The sequence below is a fragment of the Corythoichthys intestinalis genome, chromosome 8, assembly GCF_030265065.1.
Source record: "Corythoichthys intestinalis isolate RoL2023-P3 chromosome 8, ASM3026506v1, whole genome shotgun sequence".
Lineage (NCBI taxonomy): Eukaryota > Metazoa > Chordata > Actinopteri > Syngnathiformes > Syngnathidae > Corythoichthys > Corythoichthys intestinalis.
The window spans coordinates 39,419,691-39,447,681 of NC_080402.1; the positions used below are offsets into that span (position 1 = coordinate 39,419,691).

Sequence of the window (27,991 nt, forward strand, 5' to 3'; positions counted from 1 at the left end):
CTGGTTCCTGGTTCAGATAAACCGGCCAGCAAGGCCCAAATCTCAACTTTGAGCTCATCGGACTGTTGAAGACCATGTCTGACTCTGGGGCAGGACCCAGCCGTAGCAACTCGGACAAGAGTTCTCGGCCTCAAACTCGCTCCTCTGGCCCTGTATACGACCTGGATGTGATCTTCCCCAAGATGAAGACGTACCAGCCCTCCACCCAGCTGCCCACCTTGGCCGGTGTAGTCGGGATGCTAAGGTACTTCACGGACAAAACCAGGTGTGGCGCAGGCCACACCAGGGAGGTGGGGGTGAACGAAGTGGCCAAACAAATCTACGCCAAATGGTATCATGATTCAATCCCATGCATCCCACTATCGAGTCTGAAGAGGCGGCTGGGGGACCTTCTGAAGTTGGTTCAGGAGGGCAACCACAGGTACCAGCAGCAGGAGAAAGGAGGAAAGGGGAAGCGTAAGGTGGCAGAGTACATGGAGCTCATCTCGAAGAAGGACCAGCTCTACGACATCTTTCCCAGGAAGCCGAATGGGGAGGAGGACAGGGAGAAGAAGAAAAAGGTGGAAGAGGTGTGGGGAGTGAGCATGGGGAGAATGGAGGAACTGTACTACGAGGACCAGAGGACGGAGAGGAAGATGAAATGTGGAAAGGAAGTGGATCCTGTGTGGTACCAGGCCATGATGAAGAGGCAGAGGGCGAGAGAGAGGCTGGAGGCCTACAGGGAGGAAAAGGACAAGCAGTTCCTGTACCATCCTCTCTCCCACATAGAAGAGATACTGAATGAGGATGGCAGCCTGTCCAGCAGTGATGCCAGCAGCGATGAGGAGGAGGGTAGCGCTGCTAAGAAACCCAGAACAGAAGACACCAAGGAGGAGAGGAAAGGAAACACTACCGAAAAGAAAACAGAGGAAGTCCCGGACGCCATGGAAGAAGAAGAGAAGCAAGATGTGAACAGAAAGACAAGGAAGAGATTCGTCGGAGCTGAAGAGGATGAAAACCCGCAGCCTCCAGGCTGTCAGCAGGCAGATGATTCTGCAAAGGTGCAAGGAGCTGAGGGAAGACCAAACCCCCAGCTTTAGGGGCTATAGGGAAGCGGCCATGGCAAAGAGGGAGCTGGAGCTCACCTGGACGAGCTCCATGAAGGAGAGGATGCAGAAGGGGTCTGATGAGAGGAGGGAGGCTTCACTGCAACACGAAAGGAAGAAACTGGAGTCCCTGGAGAAGCTGAAGGAGAGCGGTGGGCCCTTCACTTCGGCAGAGGAGGTGGACACCTTCCTGGCCGACATGACCGCTAACAACATGAAGGAGAAGCAGGAGAGGATGAAGACAGAGATGCAGTACGCGAGAGACACAAGCACGCTCCTTCCCAAGACAGATCCACTCTTCAAGATCAGAAAGACAGATATAAATGGGAAACAGAGAGACAAGACAGCTCAGGAGTTTGGGGAGGCTCTCAAGGTCTTCTTGGGGAGGAAGGGGGATAGGAAGGTGATGGACTACAACACCTTTAAAGAATGTCTCAGCAAGCTCGTGACAGGCTCCTAAAGCCGTTCTGTGAGATATGCGCAGTCTGTTGTTGTGCCTGACTTGAAATACATCGGTTGCCATGCTGTAATAATTCATTGCCTATACCTACCTGTGTGTGCATATGCATGCCCATGTTGCAAAAAATATACAATGTCAGGGTGCAGAAGTTTTTTTTAAACCGCATGATCATTCCAAAGGTACCAATCATCATTATTTTAGGTGCGGAACACGTGATTGAGTGGCAATTTGCATCGGTTGAAGTTGACATTTATCATCCCCCCCTAATATCTGAACTTACCAAATGTCCAAGAATGGCATGGGTGGCCTCTAATAGAAGGAAGGGCATAACGTTTGATTCTCCAGTTACACACAGAGTTTGCTCTATGCACTTCCACTCCGGTAAGTTAATTTCGTTTGTTTACGCAAATTTCGGTAACTTTATGCCCTAAGTCGGCCTGTTGTTAGCTATAGCTACAGCTAAACTAGCATACATACATGTGCATTGTCTTCATAGGACATAATTCCTGTCGTTGCTAAATGAAAAAGCTGTAATATTTTGACGTGAGAGAGTGGCAAAGAATTTGTACACAGGCTACATTTTCTGCAACAAAAAATTTGTACATCCGTGGTCACAGACTAATGTAAACACACATTGCCTACCTTTGCTAGAAAGATGGTGTTGCCGTTTGCTATGGTCATGATGTGCAGATCCTGCACCCATCCGCAGCAAAACTGTTCGTAGCTTTGTAGCGAGTTGTAGTTTCGGAATTGCTGATGAGTGTAGTAACTTACACCAAACACTAAATACAGCATGATGTCCATTTCACATAGTGGTGGAAGCTTGTCGACATCTTTATTCCATTTGTGTTCGGCTTGCTTGTAAGGGTCAACATTGTTCACATCCCTAAAATTGCTCACATATCTGTCCTTCACCATGGTAACAAGTTTGTCTCTGTATCGAACTGGCAAGTTTTCCTTACTTTTTTCCCATCTTTGGCACTCGTAGTTGAATTGTATTTGCCGTTAAGTTTAAATGTTCCGTGATGCAGACGTGCTTCCGAAATGGCTGCGTTGTCGCAAATCTCGCATGGTCCCGTGCTGCTGTGACGTAAAAGCTCGAGCCTAATATGCTAGGACAATAAAAACCAAAAACTTGCTCAACAACAACAACAACAAAAAAGATAATTTGGGGGGCTTTTTCAACTCACTCAAGAAAAACTCCAGCTGCAACATTTAAAAAAAAAAAAAGTGAAATGAGGGAGGGCCAATCCCGCCTTTTCATTTCTCAGCATTGTCACCCACAAAATGCAAGCCACCTCCATATTGTTTGCCATCTTGTTTTTCCCCAGAAATTCACCTATATGAGCAAATACTCCCTCCCATTACAACCCACTTTATGACCAGATTACGGCCAAAAATAGACAAAAAGCAATTTGAATTGAAAGCAATATGCTAGGACAATAAAAACCACAAACTTGCTCAACAACAACAACAACAACAAAAAGATAATTTGGGGTTTTTTTTCAACTCACTCAAGAAAAACTTCAGCTGCAACATTTTAAAAAAGTGAAATGAGGGCCACTCCCACCTTTTCATTTCTCAGCATTGTCACCCACAAAATGCAAGCCACCTCCATATTGTTTGCCATCTTGTTTTTTTCCCAGAAATTCACTTATATGAGCAAATACTCCCTCCCATTACAACCCAATTTATGACCAGATTACGGCCAAAAATAGACAAATATCAATTAGAATTGAAAGCAATATGCTAGGACAATAAAAACCACAAACTTGCTCAACAACAACAAAAAAAAGGATAATTTGGAGGGCTTTTTCAACTCAATAAAAACTTCAGCTGCAACATTAAAAAAAAAAAAAAATGAGGGCCACTCCCGCCTTTTCATTTCTCAGCATTGTCGCCCACAAAATGCAAGCCACCTCCATATTAAAATGTGTACCATTATCCCATTATTTGACATAAAAACACGTACAGGTAGTTTACTCACTTCCTTGTCTGTCCAATGGTCCCACAGTTGTCAGACTTGATTTGCCCACTCTTCGCAGTATACAGGATATTTTTGAAAACCAAAAAGGCTCACACGCCTCTCTGTGGTGCAGGACATTGGGCTGGTGTGATGCAAAAAATTAATGAACGCGAAAAATCAGATGAATCCGCAGTCCCTCTGCATAATATAGAAATGGCTGTATTGTGAAGATGATTGGTCCGCTGACGTCACATTCGCCTTCATCCTCATTCCAGACTCTGGCCGGAAGTCACTCATTGTCATAGTGCGGGATTCAAAAAATTGAATATGTCGATCGCTTCCACACACATCCAAGCAGTCCATTTCATTTAGGAGCATAAAATACTGCGTGAAATATGAAATAAACATGCTATTTGCTGTCATAGGCTCTTTAACAGCTTTTGTATTGGATTACATCTCAAGTGTGTCTCAACTAAACATACTATAACGATACTTTGGGCAATGAGCCAACCCCCTTTTTTTTTTTTTTTTTTTAAACAACCCTTTTATAATTCCACCGCTGATTAATCTTCTGAATTGGGAGGGGCCAGCCCCTTTGCTGGCTGGGCGGAGGCTAAACGAGCTCCTTAAACAGTGTTTGGGGTCAATCTGTGGCACACATTTGAAGTGTCCAAGATCAATGCATCAAATAACCAGCAGCTTTCACAGCTCGTTTAAATCAGACGAGGAAGCCGTTGGTCCAATCTTGCTCCCTGGCACTCTTGCATAGAGTTGCACTCAACATTTATCGAATGGTGCTAAATAAACAAATTGCATAGGCTATAGTAGCTATATAGTTTATATGAGAGCGTTATGAGGATAGTTTCAAGGTTATATACTCCCCCCCCCATTTCAAATCCTGGCAACAGAGGACTGAAGACTTGTTTTAAAATAGCTTGTCAGTTTTTCTCAAAAGCTCTGAAACTTCTTTCACACTCAATTTAAATATCAACGGGTACACTGAAAAAAAAACTGATTTACTTTATAAAATCATTGTAACAATTTGCACTTCTATTAAATAACTCTTACTACTTGTGAACTAAACTTATTACAAGCAGTAAAATGTACTCAGTAAAAGTTAGGCCTTAAGATGCAGATTTCACATTCACATTTTGAGGCCCACAAAACCTTTGAAATAAGACTGACCAACACAAGACCAATTTCTTAAAAATCGTGTTCCTAAGTGTGTGCTAAGTAGTATTGTTCTGCTTCGAGTACACTGTAAAAAAATAACTGGTGGATTTACTTGATAAAATCATTGTAACAATTTGCACTTTAATTAAGTAAATTTTACTACTTGCAATATTAAATTCAGTTCCCAAGCAGTGCAATTTACTTAATATTGCAAGCAGTAAAATTTATTTAAATGAAGTGCAAATTGCTAAGTAAATCCAGTTATTTTTTTCAGTGTACTCAAAGCAGAACAATACTACTTGGCACACATTTAGAGAACATGATTTAAAAAAAAAATAATAATAATAATCTTGTGTTGGTCAGTCTTATTTCAAAAGGTTTTGTGGGCTTCAAAATGTTCATGTAAAATTTGCAACATAATTTTAACAATTTGCACTTCAATTAAGTAAATTTTACTGCCTGTGAACTGAATATAGCAAGGACTAAACTTATAGTGCAAATTGTTACAATGATTTTATCAAGTAAATCCACCAGTTAACAATTTGCACTTTAAGTAAATTTTACTACTTGCAATATTAAGTTCAGTTCACATTAAGTTCAGTTCACAAGCAGTAAATTTACTGCTTGTGAACTGAACTTAATATTGCAAGCAGTGAAATTTATTAAATAGAAGTGCAAATTTAATAGAAGTGCAAACTGGTTCCTCAGTAATATTTTTTCATGGGCCGAAGCTCCTGCCCTATTTTCCAGACAGCTTCCATCACATCTTTAGTGTTGACCTCATCTCCAAACTCCAGCTCTCCATGTTCCAGCAAAATGACCTGTTGTTCAGGTCCAACACCAATCATTGTAACAATTTGCACTTAGTTTTATTAAGTAAATTTTACTGCTTTCAGTATGAAGTTTTATCAAGTAAATCCAGTTGTTTTTTCAGTGTACTCAAAGCAGAGCAATACTACTTGGCACACATTTAGGTAACATGATTTATTTATTTATTTTTAATTATCTTGTGTTGGTCACTCTTATTTCAAAAGATTTTGTGGGCTTCAAAATATTAATGTAAAATATGCATCATAGTTGTAACAATTCGCACTTTGATTAAGTACATTTTACTGGCTGTGAACTGAATATAGCAAGTAAATTTTATTGCCTGTGAACTGAATATAGCAAGGAGTAAAATTTACTTAAGAGTGCAAATTGTTACAATGATTTTATCAAGTGAACCAGTTATTTTTTTCCAGTGTACTCAAAGCAGAACAATACTACTTGGCACACATTTAGGAAACATGATTAAATAATTTTTAAAAAATCATCTTGTGTTGGTCAGTCTTATTTCAAAAGGTTTTGTGGGCTTCAAAATTTTAATGTAAAATTTGCATCATAATAGAAGTGCAAATTGTTACAATTAAGTAAATTTTACTGCTCGTGAACCGAATATAGCAAGGAGTAAGATTTACTTAAAAGTGCAAATTGTTACAATGATTTTATCAAGTAAGTTTTTCAGTGTACTCAAAGCAGAACAATACTACTTAGTATAGCACACATTTAGGAAACTTTTTTTTTTTTAATCGTCTTGTGTTGGTCAGTCTTATTTCAAAGGTTTTGTGGCCATCAAAATGTTGATACCAAATTTGCATCTTAAGGCTTTTATTTGAATTGGAACATGTCAGCAAATAAGTAAAAAACACCACTTATTTCTCGCCGACTTGTATTGCATCCTCTTTCTTCTGAATACCGAGGACATGGATATTGGTCATCTTCGTTTTAAATCTCTTGAGAGAACAAACAAAATACAGGACGATAAAAAAAAAAAGAAGTAATATTTTATTGCTTTAAGAATATACCTTGAACGTTATTAATGGATACGGATAGAATAGACTCAAAATGATCGGTTCAAAGATTTAGATGGCGACGTTTCTCTTCAGTCTCTCAAACATTCCTATCTGTCCGACTGGTTGGTTCCCTCATCGAGTCTGTAAACGAAAAATGCATTAATAAGTACGTTTTATATAGATGTTAGATAGGTGTATATAGATGACTATTTTACCATTCCAAATTTCAAGATTTTACATGGATGTACTGTATTTTTTGGGGTGGCGTATAAACATCTACTCAATTTAACATTCTTTTATGGGGTTTTTAAAAAGTACTCAGTGCATTTGCTGATACTATTTCAATTCAGTTTAGTTTGTTCCATTTTAGGGCTACAGGTTGGCCTAACGTATGGCGGCACGTTGCCCCCTAAATTTTACATATTTTTTGCCGCTGTGCAGCCAGAAAATGTGCATATTAAAAACCGATATATCGAAATTTCTGCGTTTCCGTTGCTACTTTGCTATTGTGCATTTGCACTTTATGGATGTCGAAGAGAAAAGAAACCCGTTTGTTATTGTAACCATATTGTGCGCCTTACTATGCGTTCCCCTCATTTCCGTATATTTTTCCTCTTTCAATCTTGTAGCTGAGCGCTTTTCTTTATCCGTTTTTAGTAATGGGTGGACATTTTATTTAGCAGTCCAAAGATTTTCGGGGGCAATATGCAAAACTTCGAAGCAGCCCTGAGGAGATTCAGGCGCTGGACGCGGGCTGCGGAGTCAGCCGAAAAAGCCTCAAAAGGGCTCTCCATTGCGGGCTGGAGACGCATCGAACAATATAACACGAATAAATATCAGGTAACTGAATACCTTATTTTTCAACAAGGGAATTATTCTGACCAAGTCGCTATCCACTTTTATATTCAGTAAAAACAAACGGGCCGTGAATCGATAATAGTTCTACACACAGTAATACTTCTAGTTTCTATCACAAATTCAAAGTACAAAATAGCGTAGCTAGTTTTGAGTATAATCATTGAGAAATATTCACTCCAAAATCCCTAAACAAAGTAATTTTTAAAAAAAGTAATTTTCAGAATAGTAATCCATGCTCGAAGAAAAACAAGTTTTATTTGTGCTAGTGGGCACGTGGAAACCTAATAAAAATAATTTTAAATATAAGTATTAAATTCACTGAATATAGAGCCCTTGCATTGTTGAAAAATATCTTTTTGAAAGTATATACACAATTAATCATTGAGTATTACGTATGTCCTATCTGCTTTTTTTTTTTTTTTTTTTTTTTTTGGACTAATCCGAGCAAAACGTCTGAAGTACCCAAGGGTCTCTGAAGGGTTCATCAAGCTAAATTTAAGACTTTTTAAAAACCATAATAAAAAGAATTGAGGACCCATTTCGCAAATACCGACAAAAATCGTAAAAAGATTTGAAGTAAAATTGGAGGCCCTGAATTACTTGCAAAGTATATGAATTTATTCCCAGCTCTTTCACACCGTGTTACAAATGAGCACGAGGTAGTACTACTGCAGTAAAGTAATGTCAATACATTTTTAAGACCTTTCAAAATTTCAAAACCACCATTAGCGTTTTCATTTTTAAGATGAGCTAGTTTTATATTTGAAGTATTACCACTCAAATCTGACATGGCCTGAATGTACATTTTTATTGTACACGTTCATTACGCTTTTTGTAACTCTAGTTAAAACTAGTGTTGTCAAAATACAAAATTTTTTAATTTGATTTGTTCAACAAGCTCAATTTAAGACATTTTTTAAAAAACCATGAGGAATAGAATTTAAGACCAATTTTGCATCGATACCGGCAAAAAATGTACAAAAGATTTGAAGTAAAATTGGAGGCCCGGAATTACTTGCAAAGTTAATGAATTTATTCCCAGATCTTTCACACTGTGTTACAAATGAGCACGAAATAATACTAAAGTAACGTCAATAAATTTTAAAGACCTTTCAAAATTTCAAAATCACCATTTGCATTTTCTTTATGAGATGAGCTAGTTTAATATTTGAAGTACTGCCACTCAAATAAATCTGACATGGCCTGAATGAATATTTTTGTGCCACTGTATAAGTTCATTACGCCTTTTGCAACCCTAGTTAAAACTACTGTTGTCACAATACAAATTTTTTTATTTGATTTGTTCAACAAGCTAAATCTTAAGACTTTTTTTTTAACCATTATGAATAGAATTTAAGACCAATTTCACATCGATACCGGCAAAAAATGTACAAAAGATTTGAAGTAAAATTGGAGGACAGGAATTACTTGCAAAGTACTGTATATGAATTTATTCCCAGATCTTTCACACTGTGTTACAAATGAGCACGAAATATTACTACTGTGGTAAAGTAACGTCAATAAATTAAGGCCTTTCAAAATTTCAAAATCACCATTTGCATTTTCTTTATGAGATGAGCTAGTTTTATATTTGAAGTACTGCCACTCAAATAAATCTGACATGGCCTTAATGTACATTTTTGTGCCACTGTACAAGTTCATTACGCCATTTGTAACCCTAGTTAAAGCTAGTGTTGTCACAATACAAAAATTCTAATTTGATTTGTTGCTTAAGGCAATTATATACATTTGTGACGAACTTTTCCCCATTGAAAAACAGCCCCAAGCGTTACGGCTGTTTATAAATATAGAGGCACTTCTACGTCAAGATTTTTTTAATTCCGCGGATGTGATAGTGATGTGTCCACAACAGTAAATCGGTAAACTTTTTTAAACTCAAATATCGCTTTTATGCATTTATTTTTTTAAAAGATTTCAAACTATTGTAAAATCATACTTATTCACATTTAAGATTTTTTAAAATTTGAGCCATGCCATTTTTATGCTAATCCAGGCCTTATTTTTCAAATAATGAATTCAATGCCTTTTAAGAATTTTCTTTGGGAACCCTGCAATAGCGGGTTGTGCTGGCCGGGAGACATCATGCGGTTTTGGCAAATGTATACTTACAAGTCACGGCCAAAGAAGCCTTAATAAATACGCTTTGAAGTTTGCTGAGCTTTGGGACACTCGCAAAGTAGCTCTCAAAGCCCTTTGCCTAGTCCAAATGGTAAATTTAGTGTTTAAGGTTGAACTATAGTTCATGAACGACAAACACTGCGTGTTCTTGCCGTAACTAGTCCTGATCATCTAGTAGTATTATCTTGACGTCATATTGCCGCTGGATCCTTTCACATTGTGCTGCTACTAGTGTGAAAAAACTGCCCTTGAGGCTACCTTGATGCTGTACTCTACCCACCTGCAGTGGTATGGCAGTCTGAGGGTAGCGTATAGCTCAGGAGTACTGGGCGTTATATTTTTTTTTCTTCCCAGATGGCACCCTGAAACAGTCACCGGGCTGGAATCAGTAGAAGGGCAACCAAATATGCTGCTGGATCCTGGACCTAAGAAATCCAGAAGCAAAAAATGTAGAATTTTATCCCTACCGACATACCAAAAGTATTTAAACAAAAATGGGAAGCATAGTTTAGGACTTGGAAGTATAGTACCTAAAATGTTTTTACTATTGCATTAGAAGAGGCCATTTTTGAGATTGCATGCTTCAGTAGATGACTTGTGATATAATCAAATAGGGTTAGAAGCTAGAAACCTATGGAGGTAGATTTGTGTCTTTATTATTCAATCCAAAAAAAAGTTGCTTCAATCAAATAAAAAAATACTTCAATCAAAATATATATTTTCAATCGAAGAAAACGTCTCTTCAATCAAAAAAATGTGTTTGAATGCAAAAATAAATTTGAAACTCAAAAAAATATATTTGAAAACTATTTTTCTTTGATTGAAAAAAAATTTTTTTTTTTTGATTTAAGTAAAGTTTTTTTTTGATTGAAACACCATTTTTGATTGAAGTCATGTAATCTTGCGTTGGGACCACATTTTGGCTAGGACATTTGTGTCTTTATTATTCAATCAAAAATTAAGTTGCTTCAAACAAAAAATATATATTTTCAAAAGAAAAATCACTTCAATCAAAAATTTTAAAAATATTCAATTGTAGAAAAAAAGGTTTGAATGTGAAAAAATATTTGAGACTCAGAAATCCGCATTTGAACACTTTATTTTTCATTCAAACTGTTTTCTTTGATTGAAGCAATCCTTTTTGTGTTTGAACCATATAAGGGGTAGGACATTTGTGTCAAAATAATTCAATCGCAATAAAAGTTGCTTTAATCAAAAAATTATTTTTAATCAAAGAAAAAAATCATTTGCAAAAATATATATTTTTTGAAAATATTTTTTAAAATTTGAAATATATATATTTTTTTATTGAAGTGTCACTTTTTTTGAAAAGCAAAACCTTTTAAACTCTTTTTTTTTTCAAAGTGGAAAAAGTTTTGAACACACTTTTTTTTTTTGAAGTGGGAAAAGTTTTGAAGGCACTTTTTTTCGATTGAATCATTTTGACACAAAGATTCAACTTCAACGCTAGTTCCGGTGTGTTTGAGTGGCAGTTGATTGGGCCAATGGCATAAAAGTATGAAGCAAGAATAATGGCCATTGGCCACCAGGTCTCCATCCAGCCATCGGAGTCTCCTGGAGTCCAAGCCGATTATAGGGCACTGGTACGGGGGTGTAACATCGGCATTTCACCGGAGTACCCGCAACGGCACGTTGCCCTGTCGCGGCACACTGGTCGGACCCCGATATCACCCCCCAGGCGCGGTGGCCGGCTGTCGAGTGGACGGTCCGCGAATGACACGACACTCATTCAAAGTTGAAGTGATGGGGCTCCAGGCGTGGACGCCGGCGACTCGCCGGTAGTCCACTCTCTTACTGGGCAGGCTAGTGTCGGGCCACTCGCCGACCACTCTTGTACCGGCGCGTCGCGGGCACTCCGGTTGGAACCGATTGCCAACCGTCACGTCAGGGCAGCGGGTGAAGTTCGCCGTGTTGAATCACATTAAGCAGCAGGGCACCATACTAGTGTTGTATCGGTCGCGAACGATTCGTTCTTTTTGAACGAATTGTTTGGGTGAACGAGACCGAACTAATCACCATCTGCACTGATTCGTTCTATGAAGTTGGTGGCGCTTGTTCGCTGCGTGGGAGGGCGTTGAGCAAGCGGCAGCGTCTTCTGACATCGCACACGACCAATCAGACGCCAGCCTCATCGCGGGCAGGGGAGGGAGCGGAAACAGAATCATGGCGTATGTCACTCATTTCCACGTGTGGCCAATAAGCAGCCAGCGTGCAGGCAGGGGGGAAAGACTGAGTTTTGTCACTTCCCGTTCAGTGATTCGGTCCTCCGGTTCCTGACCTAGCTTGCTGCTAACTTGACTTTCCAGTAATGACTATGCGGTGAACGAGTCATAAAATGAAAGGAAACGACTTTGTCACATATTTGTTAACGTGGAGCCTATCAAATGCTGCTCAAAAAGACAAAAACACCACACAAATCTAGCGAGCATGGTTTAGTGTTCTACTTTTCTCAACAGACTCGGGACTGTGCCTATGACGATATACTATCAAATTTACAGTAATTTAAAACACACGTAGCTACGAGGCAAGCAAAACCTGAGCTGCGGTCGCGTGACGGCAGTGAAGCGGGCAGAGAACTGTCACTATATGGAGGCTTCATGGCAGCGATATGTACCTCATATGTGCACAGAAAAAAAAAAATATTTAGTATGATCACCATAATACTGATTTGCAATGAAACTGTATATACATGTCAATTTTTTCCGAGTGTTTTTTTTTTTTTTCGTGTCAGAGGGTGTCGGTTGGTTTGACAAATTATGTCAATCCGTCCATCATGTGCTACTCAAGCGCCCCAAAAACAAAGCGCGCGGACACGGGAGATGTCGCAATATGTCTACATTTTTCTTAACAGACTAATAAGAGTAGAAAGGCGAAATCATAAAGCAAACAATTATTTCTCGTCAGCATTTGACGATCTGAGATGCGGGGACGACAGGGGAGCTGACCGGATTATTTTATTTATTAATACCAGTGCAAAAATTCAAAACGATCATCTTAATAATAAAAAACAAAAATACAACAGAGCGAGAGGTTAATATGATGTGTTGGCCGTTCCATAATTAGAAATTAAACTTTCGATTTATTTTTATTTTCGTGACAGCAAGCATGCCGCGTTGGCTGTTAGCAGCAGCATTGTATATGTGAGCAAGATCATGCTAAAGAAAGTCCGTGCGCCCCCGACCCCAAACCCCGACTTCCCCCTCAAAAGGAAAATGCTTAACCGTGTCCTAATTCGAAATGCAAGCACGAGCCATGACTTTGAGCCCATAGAACTAGGACAGACGACGCGGAAGTCCTCCCTCGCTTTTGCAGCAGCGGGAGGGAGACGAGGCTGTCTCTGAGAGCAGAATGATATCGCCTGTCACTCATTTCTGAAACTACGACGAGTGGTCAATGTGCAAGAGAGGGAGGGACCAAGCAATGTCACTTCCCGTTCAGTTATACTGCGAAGCGGTCTTTGGTGATTCGTTCGGCAACGTCACTTCCCGTTCACTAACCGAACGATTCATTTGGGTGGGGAGGGAGATGAGGGGGGCGAACGATTCGTTGAACGATTCGTTTGAACGAATCGTTTTACTGAACGAACCGGAATGGATTCGTTTACTCAAGTGAACGACAGATCCCGTCACTACACCATACTCCGGTGAAATGCCAATGTTACACCCTCGTACCAGTGCCCTATAATCGGCTTGGACTCCAGGAGACTCCGATGGCTGGATGGAGACCTGGTGGCCAATGGCCATTATTCTTGCTTCATACTTTTATGCCATTGGCCCAATCAGCCGCCACTCAAACACACCGGAACTAGCGTTGAAGTTGAATCTTTGTGTCAAAATGATTCAATCGAAAAAAAGTGCCTTCAAAACTTTTCCCACTTCAAAAAAAAAGTGTGTTCAAAACTTTTTCCACTTTGAAAAAAAAAAAAAAAAAAAAGAGTTTAAAACTTTTTGCTTTTCAAAAAAGTGATACTTCAATAAAAAATATATATACAGTGGTACCTCTACATACGATCGCTTCGACACACGAACTTTTCGACATCCGACGTAAAATTTGACTCGCCATTTGTTTCTACATCCGACGACATGCTCGAAATACGACGACAACGGCAGCACCGCAGACGAATGCACGGCGGATTTTCTTGTGTGACAAATCAACACAGGTTTCAGAAAAGGTTGGTACAGGTGGTGAAACAAGGAAAAAGTTTACGCTTACCTTCTAAATGAAGATGCAAATGACAGAAAAATATGAGCGTAGGGTGGGCATCCGTGAAATGGCTCAACAATACATCTCCACGGTCCTCCTCCGACCATCGTTCGCCAGTCTTTATAAGTTAAGCTGACAATTCTTATTGTGGTAACATCTCCAGAGAAATCGCCAGCTTCGCCACGTTTTCATCATTTCTTTCACAACTTATTCAACACAAAACGCCTGCTGTCTGCCGCAATTGACGATGTTCTCAAGAAAGCATTGAAAGCGAAAGTAAACTTTCACCCGCTCCCCTCCCTCTTTGTCACGTCAGCGCCGCGGTGCCTTCAGGTACAGAAAAAAACGTCCGCCTTATTAGAACCCGTTTCGTTACACTATTACAGGAATTATTATTATTATTATATTATTAATCCGATTTTTATTTATTATTTATTTGTTTTGCTATATGTAATTGCCATTTGTAATAGTACCAGCAGTATTTTTTAAGGATTTAGTGCAGGTTTTTGGGCTGTGGAACGAATTAATGGAATTATAATGTATTCCTATGGGAAAATCCTGCTCGACATACGACCATTTCGACTTACAAACAAGCTCCTGGAACGGATTAACTTCGTATGTAGAGGTACCACTGTATTTCAAATAAAATATATTTTAGAAAAATATATATTTTTGCAAATGATTTTTTTCTTTGATTAAAAATAGTTTTTTGATTAAAGCAACTTTTATTGCGATTGAATGATTTTGACACAAATGTCCTACCCCTAATATGGCTTGAACACAAAAAGGATTGCTTCAATCAAAGAAAACGGTTTGAATGAAAAATAAAGTGTTCAAATGCGAATTTCTGAGTCTCAAATATTTTTTCACATTCAAACCTTTTTTTCTACGATTGAATTTTTAAAAATTTTGGATTGAAGTGATTTTTCTTTTGAAAATATTTTTTTTTTGTTTGAAGCGACTTAATTTTTGATTGAATAATAAAGACACAAATGTCCTAGCCAAAATGTGGTCCAAACGCAAAATGACATGACTTCAATCAAAAATGGTGTTTCAATAAAAAAAAACTTGACTTAAATCAAAAAAAAAAAAATTCAATCAAAGAAAAATAGTTTTCAAATATATTTTTTTGAGTTTCAAATTTATTTTTGCATTCAAACACATTTTTTTTTTATTGAAGAGATGTTTTCTTTGATTGAAAATATATATTTTGATTGAAGCAACTTTTTTTTTGATTGAATAATAAAGACACAAATCTACCTCCATAGAAACCCACCTTGTACAAATAGCCACCTACAGTAATTACACCACTTGATGCAAGGTGTTGGAACGTCTCAGTTACTCAGTGTATATTTTTATAGATATATAAAAAGGGCTTTTTTTTTTTTTGGTAAAGCATAAAGTAAAATAAGAATAGTGTAGAAGTAGCATCTTTAAAAACCATACATTGTGCAACTTACTGAGAAGGGTGCAGTCAGTGTTGTATCTTGCTGCTCTTTCATTACGGAAATAAGACTCGTGTAAATATTGCTGCTTTAAAAGACAACCTTTCAGATTTTCAAAGTCACGACGCTGTTGAAACAGAAATGCAAATTTTTAGGCAATGAACAGCATTTTATTCAGAACAACTTGAACGGTCTCACCTCCCGACCTAATCGAATGGCCGCATCAGTGAAGGACTTCCTCTCCCTTTCGAAAGTCCGTTTCTGATTTTGGAGGTCTGCCCAACGCATTTGGAGACGCTCCCACTCTTCCAAAAAGTAAGAATCAGTCAGCTCAGAGGGAATGGGTGACACAAGTTTGTCCTGGAAAAATAATAGGCTTACTATTAAATCCAAACTGAAGGGATATGTGATAAAAGTCCCAACATTATTGAGAACAAGACCTGCAGTATTTGCTGTTGTAGTTTGACAATTTGTTGACTCTCTTTCAGTTCCGTTTCGAGCTGAGCCAAGATTTTATCATGGTCAGTGCCATCGCCTACATATTCTGCACGCAAACAAACTGTTGATGAGTGCGATTTTTATCAATTTCAGTGAAGCATGTACATTACACTTATTTCATCCACTCAAAAAATTGTGCTGAACAAATACACAGAATACATTTAACTTTAAAATGTTCAGCGTCTTCACCTTCGCTCCGAAGGTCAACCAGCCTTCGTTGGATGAGTCTCCAACTCTGAACAACGCCACCTGTTACATGGTTACCAAGTGCTGCCTCAGCTTCATCAAATCTTTGCTCCGTATTTGGAGATCTATGCATAGCATCCTCAGAATTTGACAATGTCTTAAAAGAGAACAAAGAATGGAATTATGATGATGTCATTGTAAGTGCCTGAAAAGACAAAAAAAAAAAAAAAAAAACACCCATAGACACATTTCATTTTTTTAGTTTTTTGGCAGACTAAATATCACTAATAACCACTTGTACTTTCAAATACTAAAAAGGGGTGCCGTGACAGTACACAAATACCAGCAAAATTTTTGCTGTCTTGCAAATTAAAGTAACAAAGGCCAGATTTTCATATAGCTCAAAACGACCAATTATCTTGTCATATTGGATATGTTACAAGTAATTATTCTGTCTTGCTTTGCTCAAAAAAGTTAGGCTGACAATTATAAATGTTAAATCTGCTAATGATTGGATCACAACTAAAAGCTAGTATACTAGCTCAAAGCTAGTATATTAGCTTTGCCCAAGCCATGGACTCCATGATTGAAAAGGAAACCATGGCTATAAAGTGCCTACGACAGAAAAAAAAGCATGTTTATTTCATTTTTCATGCTGTGTTTTATGCTCCTGAATGAAATGGACCGCTTGGGTGTGCGTGTATGGTATGCGATCGTTTTATTTATTCAATTTTTTTAATCCTGCGCCATGAAAATGAATAATTTTCTCTTTTGAGGGGGAATGCGAATGTGACGTCACCCGGGTCAGCATCTCACTATACAGCATTGCTTTATAGCATGCATATGGACTGCGGATTCAGCCGATTTTGCGGATTCATTCATTTATTTTTCGCATCACACCAGCCAAATGTGCTGCAGGGTTTTGTTTCAAAAGCCCCCACCCCGAGATTGGCCAAAGAAGTCCGACAACTGTGGGACCATTGGACTTACTAAGGAGAGAGTAAACATCGTGTTTTGTATTATGTCAAATACTGGGATCATGGCACACGTTTTTATATGGAAGTGGCTTGCGTTTTAGGGCTGACAATGCTCCTTGTCCATCGAGAATGCCACTAAGCTGACCACTTGTCGCACACCCCCCTCGGTCCTCTTCACTTACCCGCCAGGAGAGCGCTATAGACCCCAATCACGTGACGTCACAACTCCGCCCCCCTGACTGGAGCCGCCATATTGTCAGTCAGCTCATCGTGTTTACATGTTACCGCTACGTACATTCCTCCTATTACTGCGTGTTTTTCTGCTTGTCTAAGTAATCACCGCCTAGTAAACGAACCCAAAAACCTTCCCGACAATCGTTAAAAGTGATTAATCAAAATGGTGAAGGCATGTGTGGCGGTTGGTTGCAGTAACAAAGATAAACGGTCATTTTAGTAGTTGCTGTGTGCCCATTGTTAAAAGGGCAAATCTCGAAAGCAGCACGGTTTGTTTTATCTCGGTCCATGAATCGTTTGTGTCGACAGCCGTTAGACAGCGGCGAAAACATCAATATGATGCCAACACGATCGCAGGCATCATCAGACTGAGACTACGAAGCTCGTCGCCACGGTCGCGCAGCAAGAAGGTGAGCGCAACAACAGGTGTTGTGCCGAAAAATAGCCGCCGTGCATGAAATGTCCCCCCTGACGGGAGCGCCCACACGGAAATGACATTCTTGTACTGTGAATATGTATTATTTTACTCTGCTTGAACTAATAAATGTCATACCTGTGTGATTGTCATTGGGAAATGGTCGTGAAAACCTGTAGACTAATACATTTATGTTCAAAGATGGTTATGTGGCCCAGTCCACGATTTGTTACTAAAATACAGTACTAATATTTTGTGTAATTTAATTATTTAAAACTGATCTTACAGTCGTAAATCCATTACTGTAAGTCGTCCATGAAAACATTTGATGTTTTCATGTCAATAAAAGGTTATAGATAAGCGCTCCCGTCAGGGAGGACATTTCACGCGGGGCAGCTATTTTTCGGCACACACCGGCCCGTTGTCGATTAAGTTTCATTTTACAATCGTGACAACGGTGACGCTCAGCTGCCCAAATGTCGGTTTATATTCGGGCCAGTACCGATTTTGGGTACCCGATTTCTCATCGCGACATAAACTGGAGTATGACTGGAAATTTTGTGGTCTCAGGACGAGCTCTGACGCACGGGAAGGGACCGGACGGGAGGACACATCGGTTTGGGCATCAAATATGGATCTGGCGACTGGATCGACCGAAGCTTTTCCAAATAAATTTTATGCAACTCACCCAATGAGTTTACAGTGTCTGAAAGCACCGGGGCTTCCATAATTTGCAAGTGAATCCACCTTAAGAAACTACGATGAATGACAATACGGACACACAATGACGGACAATATGGCGGCACAATACAGCGATCACGTGATTGTGTGACGTTGGTGATTGGGGTCTATACTCTGCTTATTGCCCTCTTCATGTGCCCGGTGTTCTGTAAAATTTTGTACCCCTTTAGAAATTGCGACTGTGTTAAATATGGCCACGAATGCAGCTATTACAAAGTAAAAACTACAAACCTTCTTTAAATAAAGCAATATTTACTTACGTTTGATCATGGACGGACATGTAGAAAAGTTCTCCTCAGACACATCCTGCCATGTTAGCTGCAAACAACAACTGCACGCCGCTCTCTCACCGTTTACGTCTTCACCGTGTCGTTCACCATTAATTTACGCCATATTCGTGTTGAATATGTTTGCTTACGATGTTACTTGTTTATTTAGCACCTTTGGACAACATTGAGCATCCAACTGAATGTAAAAGAGATCTTATTCACAGCCACAATAGCAATGGGAGCAAAATATTCTAAAGGTGAAAAATTTGGCAGAACACTGGCAATAGACCACTATCCTTGGGTTTGGTTCGGGCAGCTACGCGCTCCTCGGACGTCAGCCGGTTTGTGTGGCATTCATTTTCCAGCTGCTTCCTCGGCAAACGAGCTAACCTGCCCGCAGCAGAAGAACAACAACCTGTCACTTGCTCGCCGGGAACTCGCCGCCATGTGACATGATCCGGGGTAGTTTTGTATGATTTTTCGCTTCGAAAGGCGAGAATAAGACTTGGAAACATCGGTCGGTTCGGGTTAGCATGTCGGCTAGCTGTCAAAACTGGTTTGTTCACGCACTTCGAAGCAGGGAAATAACAAAAGCTCGACTAACTTAATTTAGCATAAAATATCATTCGGGAGGAGCAAGAAGTCGACAGTTTTGACCATTATGGAGTAATTTTGCCATGTCGTACTGAACAAATGCATGTTTAATATTTCATATTCCATTTAGCACAAGACTTTTATTTGTCATGACCATACAATTTATTTAGCAATTGGGGTAAATACTTAAATAAAAAGAATATCCTGTAAAAATTTTGGAGAGAATGAAACGATGATATTTTGCTGCTGTGTGTTGTATTTTCCTCGTTCTGAATCTTCCCTCTCAATGGGCTGAATTCTATATCAGCTGAAATTGTGACCCTGCCTCCAGCTTGGGACACTAGAGCACTATAATGAAAGGCGTGGCTAAATGGCAGATTAAAAGACTAATTTCTCGTCATCTGCGCTTTGCCAAATTGATGTATATAGTCAAAACGTCTCAAAATAGGATTCTAATTCACATAATAATGCTTTTTAAGACTTTTCTTTATCCCGTCATAGGCACTTTAAAGCTGCACAATGTGGGATTGATGGCCAAAAATGGTACTGCAACTAGATCAAACTATTGACTTGCACAAATGCCCTCCCCCTTCAGGTTGCCAGAATGCCGCTTCACATTGGAGAACCTGCAGGAAAAGAACTTGAAGTGGCGGCGACGAGTACTCTGCAGAAGGTACATTTTTAATCTTTTATTTAAGATGTTTTCAACGTAATAATGCAAACATTTAGTAATGACGATTAAAAAGATCCGCGATACGTGGTCCAAGTTAGTTTATGTCACCATGACCAATGTGAGCGGAGGCTACTTTTCTCAATATATAAGCACACTGGCAAAGAAATATATCATTCGGTAATGCATTGACAGCATCCAGAAAGACGATTTAATTGATCCATCCATTTTGATTTCAATTACCGACTAAATATATAAAGTACACGCATAAAGACTGTCTTTGCATTGGTCATTGGATCCACATGCTAGATAAGGTAGCACAACCACAGCGCAGCCTTAATTTTACGGGGCGTACAGAGCTGTATCAACCCGGACGAAGACTGGAAAACTGGTTTCGTGATTGGCTGATGATGAACACGGATGCAAAAGGAAGAAATTTGCAACATGTAAATAGTTTTTTTTTTAATTCGGAAAATCTCCACCTAACCATTGAGATCCATTTTAGAAGTATTTCTAAAAAACAATGTTTCTTTGATGTCTATTGAAATAATATGGCCATTTCATGAACAATTGAAGTGCAAATCCTACATTGTGCACCTTTACACTTTCGGAACTGATAGAGTACAAATTGTGTTAGGGTTTTGTTAAAAATGTCACTGCCAATTCACTACTGCAAAAATGAAAGCTTTCAACCACTATCTAGGTACCAGGTAAGCTTACATATAGCGTAGCCCATTTCTTCTTTGTACTTTACGGAAGTGTGGATTGCTGATCGCATTATGCTGCCTATAGACCCTACCCACGTGACGTCACAACTCCGCTCTCCTGACTGGTGCCGCCCACTTGTCCGTCAACACATCGTGTTGACCTGTTACGGCTACGTACATTCCTCCTATTTACGGCGTGTTTTTCTGCTCGTTAACATTAATAATCAAAATGGTGAAGGCGTGTGTGGCGGTCGGTTGCAATAACAGAGAAGATAGACGGAGAGACTTGAAGTTCTACCGGATTCCGAGAGACACGGAGAGGAGAGAGCGAGATGGGCTGCTGCAATTCGACGAGAAAACTGGGCTCCAAACGATTACCACAGATTATGTAGTAGTCATTTTATATCTGGTAAGATGCATTTAATATATATTTAGAGGGTTTTGGGCTGACAACCACAATTAAGATCATTGCTAGGCTAATCGCCGACAACATACACGTATGTATGTATTGAGAGTGCTATCGCTAATCCATATAAACATTAAAAGCCCTAGCTCCATTGACAAATGACATGAAATACATTAGACTTGACAGTGGATGTTAGCAAGAACAAAAGATTTTGAATTGAAAAATAGTTAGCTGGGATAGGCTCCAGCACCTCCGCGACCCTCGTGGGGAAAAAGCGGCATGGAAAATGAATGAATGAAATTTCATAACTCACCTTCCGAGCACAAGATTCCTGCCGAATTTTCGTGTACGAGGACCTGTTTCACCCAACCAGCAACGTAGCATTTATAAGCCTCCAAACTCTTAAAGTTTTTCAAACTTTCGTGAGAATAGTCTGATTTTGTGTGGACAAGATAGTTGTAAATATCAGGGTCAGGCAGAGACGGCGAAGGCAGCCGGTCAAAAATCATCGATTTAGGCATCAAATATGGATCTGGCGACTGTATAGAACGAAGCTTTTCCACATATGGATCTGGCGACTGTATAGAATGAAGCTTTTCCACATAACGCCTTTTATGCAACACATCCAGTGAGTTTACGGCATCCGGAAGCACCGGGTCTTCCATGAAATGCATTTTAAATTCCTCGATCAATTGAAACCAATGCTAATACAGAGTCAAAATGACGGACAAGTGGGCGGAACCATACAGCGAGCACGTGGTTTTGTGACGTTGGTGGGTAGGGTCTATAGGAAGAGGTCAGTTTTGGTACTAGACCATTATTTTGTTTTGGGGAAGAAGACTCAAGTGTCAGAAAAATTATCGTTTAAGCGTTATTGCACGAGTCAGAACACTACAATGGCACTAAGAACACACTGCATGATTACCTGTATTTCCTGGTCATGTGTGAGGTATCTCAAGTTTTAAAAATTGGTTAAAGTGTTAATTTACTACAGGTTACCCACTTAATTTTTCACTGGAGTGTATGCCGAGACTGTATACACAAGCTTAAACTGGTATTGCTATGAGCTCAATGTCTCGTCATTTAAGGTGGATGGTCAATGACAGTTTTGATAAGTCTAATGAAAAGCCATATTTTAATTGGTGTAAGCTTATGAAGGATCCAAATGTTAAAATTCTCATTCCTTACTTCTTCCATGTCAATTCGAACAGCATGTAATAAGGTAGTGAGGCTATGTCGGAGCTTCATGGCCTCCTGTAGTTCCGCTTCTCGGCGCTCCAGCATCAGACGCAGCGCAGCCTCCTCTTGCCTAGCCCAAGGGGAGAAAAAAAACCCATACATTTTGAAGCAAATATTAAACATTTAAATTTGTCAAGAGTAAAGTTTACTTTGCATTGGACCGGGATGACTTGATTGACGCTGCAGTTTTGCCTCGAGCCCCAGGTGGAAAGTTCAGAACCTCAATGGCTTCCGAGAAAAATAAATATTTGACATACTGTACATCCCACAATTTGCAATAAGACTGATTATCTCACAGGGTCCTTTGACTCCTTTCTCTTTTACTCTGTCCAACAATTGAGTAAATTGCTCTTTCATTCTGTTGATTCGCTTCTCTCTCTGTTTCAGCTCTGCTTCATATTGGTTGACCCTCTGCTGCAAACGGGTGTTCTGGCAAAAAAAATAATGATTAAGTGAAAATAAGACTTTATTCATCCCACATCAGTAGTGGTGCAGTGGTCTAATAAATGTGTCCAGTGGCCCTCAAGCATGCAACTAACTTTGACCCTTTCACTCTTCAGCATGTCATCAAGTCTAGCAACGTGCTCATCCATTTCTTTAAGTTGCTCCTGTAGGGAAAGATTTTGCCAAGTGAGTCAGAAATACTTCACAAAACAGGTCCAGTGCTTTACTGTGGTACACACCCTGAGGGAATCTGCTTGATCACAGTTATCCCTCGAGGGGAAAGTGCTAGCGATTTTACTCAGAAGGTTATGGTCCCTCAGAGATGAATCTGAAGAAATGCAAGATAACAACAGTAACTTTTCATTGCATTACAGGGAGACACTTAGCAGCCACGAATGGCATCTACTTCACCAATTACCCATTTCGCATGTATAAACCTCATAGTGCAGGTGGACCACACCCTTGGTCAAACGTTTTGAGACTTTCTCATTCAACTGAACGGTGAAAAGTCTCAAAATGAATGACCACGTGTGTACTGACAGTTCCTCAATATGATGGCTGCTGGCAAATGTTAAAACAACAGTCTTAAGATCTGGTGATTTTATTTAATTTTACATTGTGACATTTTTTTCCCCCCATAAGAAATGAATGGCGTGAGAATGGCCTGAAATGCATGTGTGAAGCCTGCGAGTGAGTGTGAACATTTATTCACAAAAACAACAATTGCTAGAACCCTTGATCTTAGTGATGGCATTACAATATTATAGTTGGGAATAAGACTTACAGAAAGAATAAAGTGTGCAAGTACAGCATTTGAAACCCATAGTACCAAAGGTGTCAAATGTGCCTTACATAATGAAACCGATAAGAGAAGAGATGAAACGGGTGAGAACATATATAAAACTACATTTATGAATGAATATTTTTGGTGGGGTTTTTTTTCTTCATTTTTATTTTTACCTTGAACATTCAAATATATGTTGATACAATATTCCGAACGCAAATTTTAAAGTTTGTATTTTTTACCATGTTTTTCACAAATAGTTAATATTACAGATATTATATACTAAAGCAGGGGGGAAAAAATGTCATCTGGCAATATATCGCGATCCTTTATGTCACGATCTGAGTATCGATACTTTTTTATTAGTATCGATACTTTGGATACCTAATATTTTGCGCCACCGCAGCGCCGGCCACAAGCCAACAAACTAGTGATGTCCCGGTTCAATCACTGCTTCTTTTCTGGGTCGGGTGTTCTGAAGAACGGGTATCCCGGTCAAATTGATATCCAAAGCGCTACTGAATATGCGCACGACAATCACGCCCCTCCGTTTTATAGTGCCTCTTGACCACTAAACTCTGTAAGCAATTATGCATATGCACGAAAGACCGCAACAGAATATTGCTGAGATAAAAGCGAGATAATAGCGTTTGTACGTTAACGTTGTCTGATGAGCAGTAAACGTGGGTCGCCTGGGTTTTAATAGTGTTTGTTGTTCAAGAAAGAATATTGACTTTATAGATGGAGCATAAAAATATTTTCATCTAATAATATATCTAAATAGACATGTCAAAACGTAAAGTAGATTTGTTCAACATTGAGCTACTAACAATAGCGGGAATACTACTTCGACAAGGGATACCCATTTGTCAGAACATCGGCATTGCACTCGAGATTGCTTGTTAAAGTTAACGATGAGTGACAGCTATTGAAGCTTTGATGTTGCCAGAGAAGCCTGGGTGTTACAACACTTGCAGTAGTGTGAGTGGCAATTCATTGTGTGATTTGAGTGGACGGCCCAATGAAGCATTTCCTAAAGTATTTTTCTACATTATTCTTGTTTAAAAATAATTCAGTGAGACAGTACCATGTTAAAAACGTTTTTTTTTTTTTTTTTTCCCCAATCGCATCAGGACTCTGTATAAAATTTTAAGTGTTTTAAATAGTTTTTGTTCTATTTTGCACAGAAACAGTTGCTGCAATAGTTAATGCTCTTTCCTATGAAAAAATAAATACATGTCAAATTGTATCTCGTTTAAACACAGATACATGCCTCTGTGTTTTTATACATTTTAAAAAGGTAATATGTTGCCATAATTGAAGTATCGCAATGCATATCGGCTCGCCACACAGGTATCGGGACACGGATCGGATTGTGACAAAAGCGGATCGTCCTGGTCCTATTAATATTTCCAAACCGTTCCACAAGGGCCGCTGTGGGTCCTGGTTTTTGTTCCAACCGATCGAGTACCGACAGTTTAACCAATGAAGTTTCTGCTAAAACAAGCACCACCGGACTGCAATCGACTGATTACACTTGTAAGACACCAGATAGGTGCGTAGATGTTGTCCTGTTTTGTTGGAATGAAATCCTGCACCCACTGCGGCCCTATGTGGAATAGTTTGGAGACCACTGCTGTAGATCCTGGTGTTTCATACAAACTCACAGAGGAATACACTCATATCGGAAAACCCGGAATAGGGTATGGGCCTCTAATATTGCAATAGACAGAAAGAACGGTGTAACAGCAGCACCTTTTGGTAAAATTACTGTACTAAAACGGCAACTATTTGGAAGTTCCTTTGGGCTATCCATATCACAAATATATTATTTTTCTTTTTTCTATAGTCAGCATCCTATAGTTAATTTAATATTACATATAAGTGGGCAAAAATCCGGGGATTAAAACAAACCCCAAAAAATGTATGGTTTTTCAACCATGTGTATCGGAACAAAAGTATTTGGTCAATAGAAAACATTCCATTCAATAACTTTTAGTGTAACCTCAAGTGACAAACTGGTGGCAAAGTGGCAAACTGCTCTGATGGTCTGTCTGCCTGGTTGTCTCACATTTGAAGAGTGTCTATTCCATTCAACATGTTACAGCTCCGTCCACATATTTAATAGTACTTACATCAATGTTAATAGAAGCCAAGTTCACAAGTGTCAAATGTTTTGCTCTTCACCATTCCTGAGTGGTTTTAGCTGGGACATGGCTGCTATATCGCAGCTTGTCCTAAAAGTTCCCTAAAAGATCTTCAGCTAGTCCAGAACGCAGCAGCAAGACATTTAACAGGAACAAATAGAAGAGAGCACATCACCCCTGTGCTCCAAGCCCTTCAATGGATTCCAGTCGAGTTTAGAATTAAATTTAAAATCCTCCTTCTTACATTTATGACCATTAATGGTTTGGGGCCATCTTAACTCACCGAAGCTCTGGTTCCATACCGCCCCAACAGAACACTTCGTTCTCAGAATGCTGGTCTACTGGTAGTTCCCGGGGTCTCAAAAAGTACAGTAGGAGCTAGAGCCTTTAGCCACCAAGCTCCTGTCTTATGGAATCAGCTTCCAGCTAATATTAAAGAGGCTGACACAGTCTGTACATTTAAGATTAATCTAAAAACATTACTATTTGACAAAGCTTATGGTCAGGCCAGTTGAAAACAGACTGGACTCACAATTCAGTCTAAGCTGCAGTAGAAGCTTTAATAATGGGGGAAGTACATCCCCCGTTTCTCACTCTCCCTACCACTTGTCTTTATTTCTCTTTTCTAATTATAATGCCAAGTTGACTAGTCTCTTGATCACTAGTCACCTGGTGTGACGCCCCCCCCACCCCCCTTTTTGGGGGAAGAGGCTATTTTGCAGCCGCCTGACTATCCTGACCCCTGGCTGGATGGACGTTCTCATTGCCCCCCCAGTCTCATCTGGCAAGATGGAACCCCTCTTGTTCCTTCACCCCATTGCATCTCTACAAACTACGAACTCCTTCTGCTAATACCCATCATCAGTCCTGGTGCATCTATAGCCTGTCCGTCCCGGGAGTGGATCTCTCATGACTGTGGTTGTCCCAAAGGTTTCTTTTTTTCCCCCTCAGGTTTTTGGAGTTTTTCCTTGCTGCCATGGAGGGTCTAAGGATGCGGGATGCCCAGGACATGAACTTCATCTAATTCATCTACTGTATCTGACTGTGTATCAAAGGCTATGTTCATACTACAGGTCTTAATGCACAAATCCGATTTTTTCGTCTTTTTCCGACTCAAGTGAGGCATTAACTTGACGGTCTGAACGTGACAAGTCGCATGGAACTGGACCATTTCAAATCCGATCTGGGTCACTTTTGTATGTGGTTCAAATCCGATCTGGGCCACATTTTTCCAGACTGTCGCGGCGGTCTGTACTGTCCGGTCTCTCAAATCGGAATTCATGCAGCAATTACGTCATCAAAAAGCGAGAGAGACGCTACGGTAGCGGTGCAGCTGTGCATCATTAGCGCCTAGCTTGCCTTGAACACGGCTTTTTAGAAAGGGTCGGACTTGACAACAGTCATAAAAAAAATAAAAATGGGTTGAGGATAAGCCTGAGAATGATCAGTTTTCTGTCTGCTCCATATAAGTAATATTTTAACAGTACTTACACGGCCGAGAGTCGGGGCAAACGGCGCGTATGTGTGTGCGTGCTATCGATCCATATACTTTGAATATAAACCTAAACTGAGATTATTTATGTCTGTTATCTGTGTCCTCTTTTTAAAAAGCAAAGTATGATATCCCTGGAACGACGGATGACAGCCAGCATGTGTGGTCATTTGTTTTGATGCTTCTGCGCATGCGGGCCGTCTTGCTCAGCGCTTGTCGGACTGCGAATTAGTGCGCATGCGTAATACTTGAATGGTCTCAATGGACAAAATCAGTCTGAACGGGCACGCCAAAAAAACATATGACAAAAATTCGGATTTGTGTATTAAGACCTGTAGTATGAACGTAGCCATATTGACTCTGCAAATCCCTGTGAGACAACCTTGTTGTGATATAGGGCTATACAAATAAAATTGAATTGAATATCCTGCTGCAAGACACCTGACTTACTAACAAATAGAACTTAGTCAACAATTACTGCGTTTGTTTTTATTTGGCCGTGTTCAAACCAACACAAGGCCCCAAAACTTACTACTGTATTTATAATAGCTAAAATGGGCAGAATTACCTGAAAACTCCTGCTTCTTTCCAGCTCTTGTCTGAGGAAACCTTGAAGCCATCTGAGAGTCACAGCTGGCAAGTAAAGTTTGTTTTCAGGACAAAATGACACCTCTAAAATATTTTTCCAAATCTGTAACAATGATATGAAACAGAAATCAAACTGTCAGCCAAACCAAAATTACATGGGATCCCTTAACATTTTGTGTTGTCTTACTATGAGCAATACAATTCTGTTGGATGAAGTTACACAGGTGATAGCAGTTGTACCAATTAGCAGCCAATTACAAACAAAGGTCAAAAGCTTTTTTTTTTTTTTAAATCCCTCATTCTTTAACTTTTTTTAATTCGTATTTTTGGGTGAGTTACATATTGTAAATACAAATTTCATGCATAACGATTTTCGTTCATCGCAGGAAACTCATACGATATTTAAAAATCTGGAGTA

The 27,991-nt window shown here is 39.5% G+C and overlaps 1 protein-coding gene across 3 annotated transcripts; it reads right to left on the reverse strand.

Moving 5' to 3' along the window:
• Positions 1-6,402: 6,402 nt before the first annotated feature.
• si:ch211-286b5.4 (afadin- and alpha-actinin-binding protein) lies at positions 6,403-27,869 on the reverse strand. Of its 3 annotated transcripts, XM_057842620.1 has the most exons (13): positions 27,761-27,869; positions 27,554-27,676; positions 22,802-22,890; positions 22,658-22,726; positions 22,415-22,547; positions 22,268-22,346; positions 22,068-22,188; positions 15,870-16,023; positions 15,623-15,741; positions 15,381-15,542; positions 15,198-15,309; positions 9,794-9,938; positions 6,403-6,657 (listed from the first exon to the last, which is right to left on the reverse strand). In XM_057842620.1, the coding sequence occupies exons 2-13, from the start codon at positions 27,603-27,605 to the stop codon at positions 6,624-6,626; spliced, it is 1,269 nt and encodes a 422-aa protein (XP_057698603.1). In that variant the 5' UTR covers positions 27,606-27,676; positions 27,761-27,869; the 3' UTR covers positions 6,403-6,623. The 3 variants fall into 3 exon arrangements, with proteins under 3 accessions (XP_057698603.1, XP_057698602.1, XP_057698604.1); XM_057842619.1 differs by lacking the exon at positions 27,761-27,869 and having other exon boundaries at positions 6,405-6,657; positions 27,554-27,754; XM_057842621.1 differs by lacking the exon at positions 27,761-27,869 and having other exon boundaries at positions 6,417-6,657; positions 15,623-15,726; positions 27,554-27,754.
• Positions 27,870-27,991: the final 122 nt, after the last annotated feature.

Excerpts from the sequence above, each read along its gene's own strand:
- si:ch211-286b5.4 (XM_057842620.1), bottom strand. The coding sequence starts at position 27,605 with ATGGCTTCAAGGTTTCCTCAGACAAGAGCTGGAAAGAAGCAGGAGTTT. Across the intron at positions 22,891-27,553 it reads AAAGAAGCAGGAGTTTTCAG|ATTCATCTCTGAGGGACCAT; the intron begins GTAATTCTGCCC and ends GCATTTCTTCAG. Across the intron at positions 9,939-15,197 it reads CACTGACTGCACCCTTCTCA|GTCCAGGATCCAGCAGCATA; the intron begins GTAAGTTGCACA and ends TGGATTTCTTAG.